Source organism: Acanthisitta chloris, unplaced genomic scaffold (genome assembly GCF_000695815.1).
Source record: "Acanthisitta chloris isolate BGI_N310 unplaced genomic scaffold, ASM69581v1 scaffold9770, whole genome shotgun sequence".
NCBI lineage: Eukaryota > Metazoa > Chordata > Aves > Passeriformes > Acanthisittidae > Acanthisitta > Acanthisitta chloris.
The window spans coordinates 78701-90210 of record NW_008649895.1 but is presented as its reverse complement, the minus strand read 5'-3'; the positions used below and the strand labels follow the sequence as shown (position 1 = coordinate 90210).

The 11510-nt window shown below is 42.5% G+C and overlaps 1 protein-coding gene across 1 annotated transcript in view; it reads right to left on the bottom strand.

Moving 5' to 3' along the window:
- Nucleotide 1: 1 nt before the first annotated feature.
- The window catches only part of LOC103803960 (pro-neuregulin-1, membrane-bound isoform-like), a gene marked incomplete at its 5' end in the record, with an annotated part of 28537 nt that continues 17028 nt past the window's right edge, over nucleotides 2-11510 (bottom strand). The window contains 6 exon segments of the mRNA XM_009076579.1: nucleotides 2-490; nucleotides 492-752; nucleotides 4524-4727; nucleotides 5209-5327; nucleotides 5853-5979; nucleotides 9740-9842. Of these exon segments, the coding sequence (XP_009074827.1) occupies nucleotides 115-490; nucleotides 492-752; nucleotides 4524-4727; nucleotides 5209-5327; nucleotides 5853-5979; nucleotides 9740-9842 (1190 nt within the window).

Below are 11510 nucleotides of genomic sequence, written 5' to 3'. Positions count from 1 at the left end.
TCTCCTGTTTTCTATCAGCGGAATTGCTAAAATAAAATAAATTGTTTAATTTAAAGGTGGAATACTTCATTATATAAAATAAAGTTTTACATGTGAATCTATGTGTTTTATGTTTTATACAGCAATAGGGTCTTGGTTAGCGATCACACTGGACAACCTTGCTTGCAACTCTTCTGGTGTGGAGAAGCGATTTGCCGGGTTAGTCCTGCTTTCAGCCAGCCGGAAGGCAGCGGCCGGCTCCAGACTGGTCGCCCCAGGGTTCGGTATGCTCAGGAACGGTGTATCCTCGCCTATTCTTTCATCTTCGGTTTCGGTCTCAGAGCTGCTGCTCTCAGAGCTTGTGTCGGAGTCCACTTCCACCCTGCTGGAAATGTGGCCATTGGGCTTTGTTCTTTTGACCCTCCGGCTGTTGGTGAGTTTCTTTGGAGGCTCCTGTGCTGGTTCGTACTCCTGCGTGGTCTCATCCTCCTCGTCCTCACCTATTCGCAGAACTCGGTGGCAGGCTGTTGCTCTCGTGGGTGACATTGTGGTGAAAGGAGTTGAATTGCTGAAGGTGGTGGTCATACTTCTCACGTATCTGCAGCGGGGTCACCAGGAGGAGTGGTCGCTCCTCTTCTATGTTTTCTGAAGGGATGGAGACAGTCAAGCTGGAAGCCGGTGGTGACATCGTGGAGGGGTGGGACTTGGGAGAAGTTGGAGTGTGAAAATCAACGGGTGACATGCGAGCTGGTGTGGTCATAGCTGAGACATACCTGAAGAAAAGAGATGGGAAAAGGTTGCGAGCACAGGAGCAGTGGTGACCTGTGAACACAACAGCTCACAAGAACTTGGAGAGAAAAGGCAGGGATCCTTTAAGATCCCCAGCATCCTCATGCACAGCTACCAGAGAAACTTTGCTGTTGCTATTAATTCTATAAATTGCTGACTTCTGGGACTCTGGGCAAAAACAATTGAGAGCAGGAGGACCACAGCAAAGCCCCCAGATCTGTCTGCCTCAGATGAGCCATGGAGATGCTGTAAATCATTTGGCAGAATAACATTTTGGAATGAATCCAGGAGTGGGATTCAGAGACTGAGGGGCTGCCAGAAACAAAACACATTTGCAAGTATTTTCTCAAAAGGGAAATGGCTGCTGCACTTCTGAAAGGATTTGACCAGAATCTGGTGTGTGTGTGAATAGACAGGAGGAGAGAAAGGAAGGGAACCAAGGGACAGTCTTCTTGGGATTTCACCCTCTTCTGGCAACCACTGTTTCAGGCTAAGAAGGAAAGCAATGTTTGGATAAAATCTAGAGCCATATTCTGCTAATTTCAATCACTGGGGGTAGTCAGAGAAGTAGCTGCAGCACCATCCCAGCAGCTTTGTGCTGCTCCACTCCTTGGGGGCTAGTTACCCAGGCTGGTAGAGATGCTATGAAGTCATGTGGTTTCATGCCAGGGGAGGATCTGCCTGAAACTTCTCCATCAAAGGCACAGTGCCCAGCATGACATTTTACATAGTTTGGCTTTGCTTTTATTCATATCCTGAACTCACCTGCCTGAATTTCATCTGTGTCCAAAGTTAAAATCTTTCTAAGCTCCATCTCATACACAAGCCCGTTGAGAAAAACTATGTCTATGACTGATGAGTGATTTAGTTTTCTGTTAGTGACTTATCTGAGCCTGAAATTACCAAAATAAATTTGAATCCAGCTTTACTATCCAATCTATGACTCAGTTGCACATATTAGACTTGATTAAAACAGAGTTACTAGAAAAAAGAAAAAATGGGGCAGATTCTGAACTGAATGTGTAGTAGAGTAAATTGATTTCACTAGAGGCACATTGATTTACATCAGCTGAGGAACAGGAGAAAGAAAAACAAAACTGGAGTTATGCATGAGAATTAATCAAGTTAGTTGAGCAAAGGGCAATTAATACGTCTGTGCATTGGATGAACTAAGTCATTCTTTCTCCTTCCATGAGTGAGCTTTTAATCCCCTTCACATTTTTAAATAGGCATTGTCTGAAAAACTGAAGCCTTTCTACTTCCCCAGCTGGTGCAGTGTTGGATACACATCTTCATGGCATACTGGATTTTAGTGAAACTGGTTCTGTTAATGCATTAAGTTAGTTGAATGTGTTCAGTGTACTGTGCATTCTTCCAGCAGTGTCAAGTTACTCATACTGGAGTGTTATGTGTTCACACATTTCTGGTGTATTCCCCCACACCATAACAGGGCAGTGCTAACTAGCTGCTATCTGCAATCTGAGGCACAGAAGATGAACTTGTGCAGCTCTAGTCCATTCTGAAAGGAAGGTTAAAAGGTGATTGATATGTCTATCTTCATGGCCAACAAGAGGTAAACTATGCTGGCTCAGTGAAAGGGGATCAGAGTGTATTCATAGCCATCCAACAAGCATTAACTAGTTATATGCTGCCAACTTCATCCTCTAGTCCAGCCTTGTGTGCAGCGATAGTGTTTTTTTGATCTTCTCTCCTGTAAGACAGCTAAGGACATCCAATATATAAACTGCTTGGGTCCTCTGCTTGTCTAAATGGGTGGCAGGGCATGGGATACAACAAACAGATGGGGAAACGCAAAAGAACCTCCCAAAATGTCTATTCTATTTCATTTGTATCTGGTGGAGGGAGCACAGCCTTGATCTACCAATTCATAGCACAGCAGTATCTGATGGCTTCAGGAAGTAATTTGTCAGCTCCTACATTTCTTTATGTTTCAGAGTAGTTTTTAGTTGCAAATAACTCATTTCCCCCCTTATAAACACACATACATGCAATCCATTTTAGGAATAATTGGCCATGTATTCCTTGCTTGCTAAAAATAGAACTTAATGCCCAGGGAACTATCACCTCTTGTGTTCCAGTTTTGTTGTCACTTCAGACATAGACTAGGCCATGAATTCCTGGTGAATTATCACATGTTGCTGCTTTTCACCTTTAGCATACCCCTCAAGAAACAATAATTGATGAAATGCCTTCTTTCTTCTCAGCAAAACAGAAAGGCATATGCTTCTTCCCCCACCTCTGAAAAAGAAATATCTAAACAGTTCAAATCAGAACGATATTCTCGTGTCCCAGGCAATCCAAGTAGACAGCATGAATGATCTTCACTTCTCATATGCAGATGTCCAAATATACTAAGCAGTAATACTTGCCCTTTGCAGGCATGTGGCTGTGCATCCTGTATGGTTCCCAGGCAGGAGACAATGTGGTATTTACTGCTACAGGTCCTGATCCAGCAAAGCACTTAAGAACATGCTGAGCTCTACCCGTGTGAGTAATCTTGCTGATTTCAATGGGGCTACTTGCACGATTAAAAGTTAATCTTGTCAAAGTGCTCTGCTGGATTGGGGCCATGGCTGTTAATGACATGTGAGTGACATAACTTATATTCCATGGTAAATAACAGATATAAGAAGAGAGCCAGTTTACTATCCTTAGTGGCCCTATACTCAGGGTCTGTACTCAGATGGACCACTTCCTGCTGCTAAGCAGTTGTTTGTGTGGCACAGGGAGTACCACAGCAACAGCTTTTGCTGTACTTGCAAATTCATTTTTCTGGAAAACGCACTTTTGTCTCCTACAAAAGTCAGTCTCCTTGGGGATTGCCTGGCTGCATTTTTGATATTATGGACATCCCACAAGATCAACGACCACATTTTCAACAGGGTGTGATTTTGAAGTGCTTGGAGAATTGGTCCAGTAATCCTTTGTTTTCCCTTTCTTCTGCCTATGATTCTTGGGAGCAAAAGCTCTCTTTATATGTCTGGTTTCTTCTCAGACTTTCTTCTGCTATTCTGGGGTCATCTCATGCTCTTGAGGTATAATGCTAGACTAAACCTGAGAAGAATTTTTACAGTAGAAGTTTTCTTGCAACTGATGCACTTCAAGGCAGACCTTAGGAACTGATGAACCAACCCTCCCAGAGAAAAAAATTACTTTGTTGGAAAACTCCTGGCCAGCTTTATTTCTAACTACTTCTGATTTAATAATGACTTGCGTCCTTCTGGATTGCATTTTGTGTTCCTTGTTTTTATTTAATAAAAGGTCAAAGAGAATTTTTAAAGAAGATAGAGGGTTCAGGAGCTGGAATCCTCCAGAAAGTAGGTGATGGCACAATTTATATACTGTTTAGGAGTCTTTAGTGCCTTCCTCTTATGGATCAAGACATTCCTTTCTCCCACAAAATCCCTCAGTTTTCTCACTTGCATCTTTTAAGTAACTGATAATTAGGCACGTTTGCTTTTACTTTACAATGGAAATTTCTGACAAATTACTTAAATGGAGCTTTTACAAGTGTGAACTGCTGGCTAATAGGAATAAATCCAGCAGAAGCAAGAAGGGAAGAAATTATTTTGGTATTTTAAACTTCTACCAAGCTCTCCACCTTTACAAGTGAAGAGATGTATGCTGTACATGAACAGCTGCACTATCGGGTTTTGTCCTGGGCTCCCAAGCTTTGAAACCATCTGTGAACACCAAGCCTTGCCAGCTGAAAGCAATGAGGTGGTGTGTCCTACCTTTCACTGTGAGGGGAGTCTCGGTAGGAGTCAGGAGTCTCTCTCGCATGCCGGAGGAAGCTGTTCCCTTCCCGTGGCCCACCAATGCCATTGAGGCGGCCCCGGGGTCCTGCTGGGCTGGCGTGCCTGCTGTTCTCCATGGAGGAGCTGACGAGCACTGAATGACTTTCAGAGAGGATGCTTTCAGTGTGGCCATTACTCCAGCTGGAGAGCAGCAACCAGGAAAAGAGAAGAGGGGAAGTATGAGAGTGTGCTTTGGTGGCAAATGGAGATGAGCAGAAGTTTAGCTAGGGGAAAGAAAGGCTCTGTTGCCACTTGGGATGTACAGCATAACCTTTGGGTTGGTAATTGTGGCTGCAGAGTTTTGTGAATTGTATGAATCCACATGCATCAAGATGATTTTGCATGTATGAATAAAAGGAGAGGGAAGGAGGCCTTTCCAGTCACCAGAACTGTCACTGATTTAGCAATTTGCATATACTGAATGCCATTCAGTCAATAAAGCTCTTTGTAAATTCCTGGAAAGATAATTAGGTGATATGACATCAAATATTGTTAGTCTTAAAATGAAAACACTACAAAGGGAGCTGAGATTTCCCCCGGTTTGTTGTTTTACACATCTTTTCATTTTTCAATAGCAACAGATCAGATATTACAGGTGCCATTTGCCTTCCCCCTCCAGTACCTGTGGCTAGGTGTCTGGGTGACAGTCACGGAGTGATGTGTTGTTGAGGTGTAGTGGCTTTTTGAAAAAGAGGGCGTGCTTTTTTCTTCGCTGGAGATTACATTTTTCGAAACATACTGCTGAAAAAACCCAGACAAACCTCAGGTTTACAAACTAATTCACAACACATCTGTAGACATAATTTCCAATCTCTCCTCCCCAGGCTGCAGTCTTTCACATGTGCCAAAGCACAAATTTTGTCACTTCAATACATGCAGAAACCATACTGACACACTTGAGCACGTTCATGTACACCTCTGCATACATACCCCATCTAGACTTAAAGTAGGAGGAAACGAATGAAGAAAGTAGCAAAGGTCTGCATCCCAATTAAGCTATAAACAACATATGTATTTAACAAGGGAATGAGAAAACCTAATAGATAGAGACCTGGAAAGGCAATCCTGCCTTTACCACGAGATACACCAAAAATACTATTCTCTAATGGAGAAGATGGCAGAAGTTAGCAGTAGCAATTGTTTCTGGGTGGAGAAAGCCAAGAGAAATCAGTCACCAGCCTGCAGCAGGTAGAAGTTTAAAAGCTGTGGGGTGAGCTTTGCTGTGGCACTTGCAGCCTAGGTTGAAATGTGGGCAGTGAAACCTACATTCACCAGCTGGACGTTATCTGGTGGTGGGTTGGGGTGGTGCGGCCCGTTGGCCATGTTCATCACATTGTTCCTTTCCGAGCGCAGGCTCTGCCGAAGGCGGTCATGCAACTTTTTCCTTTGCTTCCTGTGCATGAAACATGGAAATTATTTTAATAGACAACGGGAAAGCAGCTGCACCTTTCAGCATATTGATGTTGATGATAATAATATAACATCACTTTTTTTGCCAGCATTTTCCCCATTGCTGCAAGAGCTCAAAGTAACTCTGAAGACCACGGGTCTAATTGCAGCTGGAGCTGTGGGGACCTGCAGAGGGGAAAGGACGTTTGGGAACCCTTCCAGGAGTCAGAAGGCCACAGAGGGATGGGAAAAAGTGCGAGGAAAAGGGAAGCCATTTCTTAGCCACACTCCATCTCAGGAGAAGCTATTTTTCTGCACTCAGAAGGGAGGAGGGAGAGGTTTTAACTCAATCACCTTGACAGACTCAGAACACCCAAAGCAAGGATTCTGACAGCCCACCGGGTAACAGCTCTCTGTTCTCCACAGGGAGCTGAGGTGGTCCTGCCTCAGGGCTTGCTTGAAGACACCGGAAAATGATCTTTGTGATGTGGCAGTTAGACACTTTTTTTGTTAGATTCATCCCCTACCTCAACAGTGCACTTCAAATACACAAATGTGATGAAGAAGTGAAGGGTGCAGAGGGAGCCTCAGAAATCCAAGTAAGTGAGTATGTGAGGTATCCCTGAGCCTTCAGACTTCCTGGCATCTCTGGAAGGTTTCATTTCAGTAACATCAGATTAACCCTGGAACCTAATGATTACCAAGTGGATGCCATGGCTCCTAATGCACTGTAGAACTATCTATCAACCACGCGTACTAATGGCATGGTCTCTGGCTGACTTTGATGCTTCTACTGTGCCATGTCCACAGCTGCTCTTTTCCCAGTTGCTGATCATATATAAGTCATATAAGGAGTGGCTGGGGTAACTGGGGTTGTTTAGTCTGGAGAAAAGGAGGCTCAAGGTGACCTTATCACTCTCTACAACTGCCTGAAATGAGACTGTAGCAAGATGGGAAGCAGCCTCTTCTCCCAGATAACTAGCAACAGGACAAAAGGAAATGGCCTCAAGGTGTGCTAGGGGTGGTTCAGGCTGGACATCAGGAAGAATCTCTTCATGGAAAGGGTTGTTAAGCACTGGAATAGACTGCTCAGAGAGGTGGTGGAGTCAGCATCTCTGGAGGTATTCAAGAAATGACTGGCTGTGGTACTTGGCGCTATGGTCTAGTTGACAAAGTGGTGATAAGTCAAAAGTTGGACTTCATTAATCTCAGAGGTCTTTTGCAACCTAAATGATTCTGTGATTCTGTAATCCTTCCAGCTCTCCTCAGAAGAACTTATCAGGAGATTGTTACAAGCTGTCAGTAACAAAACTTACAGCACAGTAAAACCTGGCCCTGTGAAGGCTATGAAGAACACACTAAATAAAACACCAAACTAAATAACCTGATGAAGCACTATTCAATTTCAGGCTTTATTTATCAGTATTCTCCAGTTTTGTCTGATTATACTGGAGAACTTCCACCATATTGCCATGGAATCCAGGGAAATGAAAGGAGGATTCAGGCTCAACACACTGGAGTGCATATGACCTTGACTGTGGTAAAAGTCAATACACACAATTGCCTAAGTCTTTTGCAGAAGTGTGGACAGTGTTGGCAGCATATGACAGTGTAAGATACAACCATTTTCAGTCCTGTTTTGAACCCAAGGAGACTATTCCAAGCTTTATGAAAAAGACAGGTGAGGAAAAAAAATAAATGTTTTGAAGCTTGACAGCCAGGGAAGCTTAAAGACAATGAAAACATGACTTGAGACACATTATTTTACACATTTTCTCTGTGTGTATGTGCCTGGAAAACATTTAATTTATATCTTACTACACAACTAGCACAAGCAGAGTTGGCTGCCTTGGAAATGCTTCTGTCTCAGAAAGATACATTCCCTGATCTGCGTGGACTTTCACTTTGAGGAAAACCAGGCATCATCTTAGGACACATAAGTGGTTAAGGTGGATGGAGAATGCAGTGCCAGGACACATCTGAGCAACTACCCAATGACCTGCCTGGGTTGAGAAGCAACACTTAAGCAAGGGTTTAACTTGATTTCACAGCTCTCCTTCATGAGACCTTGGGAGCTGAGGACAATCTGAATTCTCTGAATGGTAGCGAAAGTGAGTTCTAGAAGGAGTTTGAGCTCATCACCTATAGGATCAAGATCCTGGCACATATAGCCTGGGACTCTATCCCTAGGAAACCACATTACTTCCCACCTTCAGTGACCTATGTATTTGCATTTGCTTGGTCAATGTGTGTTCTTTGTCTTCTAGTAAAACTTCTTTTAGTTTGTCTTCTACTAACTAAAAAAGAAATTATTCCATGGAACTGAGAAGAAAGAATAATGGGAAAGGTAATGTGTACTTCACTTATTCTAAGATTTTTCCTTAATGTAAAAGACTTGCAAATAAAGTACCTCTGAATTAAGACTCAATGTCTGAAGTGATTGACCATCAGTATCTCTTGCAAGGAGAACCAACAAAATCAAAAGCCATTACATTTTATTTAGTGTGTTCTCCTAACACCATACCAGGAGTTCTCCTGGTTTCTGGGTTTATTCCTAATGGGAGAAAAGAGTATATGGAAATTACCTCACAGATAGCAGTCTGGCATCACTGCTGCATTTGGGGGGCCATAAACTGGCATGGCCCTCTCATCATTTGTGTTTGAAAACATTTTAACTTCTGACTGGCAGCGACTGCTGATCTCTGGAACAAACAAAGCATCCAGACTCCTGATGAATTCTGGGAGCTCTTTATATAGAAAACCATACTTCAGGACCCTGACTAAATGTTTGTTGAAATTCATGGGAATGCCTTGGCTGATTTCAATGAACTTTGGATCAGGAAATAAATTGTTTAGCTGCCTTAGCTTGCAGTTGTCATTTCTAAAAGCAGTGCTTGATCTGATTTTTAAATTATTGTTTCAGTTGTTCCCACTGACCACTGGCACACTGTTGTGGGTGGGAGCAGTTGTGTGTGTGTGTGGCTGGACCCTCACAGAGGAGCGTAAATGATCTCTCTCCTCCCCCACTTTTAACACATCCATTATTGCTTGGGCTTACAGCAAAAACCAACAACCCAACTGTCAATCAGGCCCTGCAACAGTAAATCAGATTTATATAAATGTGGAATATTTATGATAAGGGTTTTCTGTGTTTTGTTGGGGAGATTTATAAGCGCAGCCAGAAGTTTGGGCAGCAGAAATTCTGCTGATGTTCCATGTAATTTATGGTCCAGGGTGCCTCATGTGTGTTTGAGAGTCACCCCCAGTAATTTAGAGACTCACAGAATGCATTTAAGTGCCTAGTTTTGCATTGAGAGCGCTTTCATGTTCAGTATTTTGGCCTTTAGTGTATAGTAACTTCTAGCATCATTAATCTTGTGTCAAGTACAAACAAACTAGGCTGAAATGTAAAATTTACTGCTGGAGAGCAGCATGATTCCAGTGTTGGAGTTTGTTCCTTTTCAGCTGGGGAAACCAGGTGGAATGGGTGATAGGTAAAGAATTGCAAGTCAGTGAATTTGCTCAAGTCACATTTGAAGGCTAAGTGACCTTTCAGATACCTGTCTTACTTTTACATTTGTGATGGACATAGAGACCAGCACTCATCTGGCTTGGACCATAACACCCTGGCCACGTGTTTTTTTCTTCAGCTCAGCTCAGGAGAAACCTGGATAGAACCTTATGATCAGAGGATTAGAAGCTAGAGTCAACTGGGAAGGTCCTGATCAACAACCACATATATAAAATAGAAGAGAAAAGTTTACTTGGTTTTGCAGTAGGCCACCACACACATGATGCCAACTACTAGAAGAGCAATGCAAATGCCAGTTATGGTCAGCACCCGTTTCTGGTACAGTTCCTCAGCTTCTAGAAAGGGACAAAAACAGAAAGAGTCACAACATGGAGGATGGCTAGGCAAGGAGCACACAGTCAATAGTTGGCATGCTACAAACCACTCTACAGATTCACACGGCCACACTAAAACACAGCCACCACACTTCAGGCAGGCTCATTATTTACTGTAAAAAGAACAGGACTACACCACAGACTCTTAACACAATACTGGGGATGAGTGATCACCTACACAATTACAGTCAAAAGTAATCTTTTTTTGTTCAAATCAACAAGAATAATATTTAAGAAACAACTTCACAATTGACAAACACTCAGCATTTGCTGGAAATAAAAATGCAATGTGCTAAGGCAATAACATGAATTCGCAAATGCGTTGGAAGTTTTACTCTGCAAAGACAGCTGGAATGAAAGCCAATTTTACAGCTCTTAAGAGACATTAGTTTTCTTATTATATTTTTTGGATTGTTTTCATATCCAATGTCCCTCTGTCCCCATCTCAATTTATATCTCAGTTGTCTTTACAGGAGATATTTCAAAATATTCTTCTACACTTGAGACATGAGCTTGGCTTGTAATTATATCACCAATCAAAAACAAAGAGGTTTTGAGCTGGGATCATAAAATTCAGACTCTCTCCAGTGCTCCTCCAAAAACACAGCAATATCAACAACCAGCAGTGCCTTGTATGAGAGAAATGCAGAGTTTCTACTTGTATCTCTTTGTGACCTCTCTACCTAGAATTGCAGCTTGCTTGGTGATGACAACTGGTTACCCATCCCATTCATAGAAGATATTAAACTATCATAAAGATGTTAGTAGCACTGGCAATGTTTGGGTTGGAGCTACTGATGCTTTCCAACCTTGCTCATGCTTGGCTGCGAGCATTGCTGAGTGCTCTGCTGGGGAAATGTTATGTAAGGAGTGCTGAAACAGAAGAGTATTCTGTGTTGACGCTTTACAGATGTGGATTTGTGTTCCTGTTTTCAGGACAAAAATGGGTGTCTAGCTTTACTCAAGTCTTATTTTTGACTAAGCAGACAGTCTGATATTGACCTGCAATATTGACCACAGTTGGAATACCAGCAGGTGATTAAAAATAAATGAATGAATTAAAGCTGCTCAGCCTTGCACTACTTTTGGGATAAATGTCAGCATTGGGACAATTCACCAGAAGGTACAGAGGTGCACAATGGTCCCTCATATGTGCCATGAATCTCTGTCCAAATGATGTACTGTCATAAATGATACACCAGTTCAAGGGAAAATACTCCTTGCTGAGGAGGGAGTAGTCTTCCCTCAAATGTGTTTCCTGAGCTTGTCTAGTTTAGTTTTAAAGTTGCTGTGGGCAAGTGACAAATACTCCATGCAACAAACCAAAAAGCAAAAAGAAATCTTAATTTCTCTGATACAATGCACCACACCATGGAACAAATTTGTCCTACAAGCCAAACCCACTGTAAACCAAAACACCAGCAAACAGGTCACGAGCACTATCAGACAAAATTAATAGCACTAATTATTAACAAGGAGCAGGATGGGGGTGGGGAGAAGAAGTGAGTTTGGTAAATCTAAGATGCTGCAAAAATGTATTAACAAAAAAAAAACCAAACCTCCAAGAACAGAAAGTCAAAAGGGAAGGAAGAAAGAGCTGAAACTCCAACCAAACCAAACCAGGAAAAA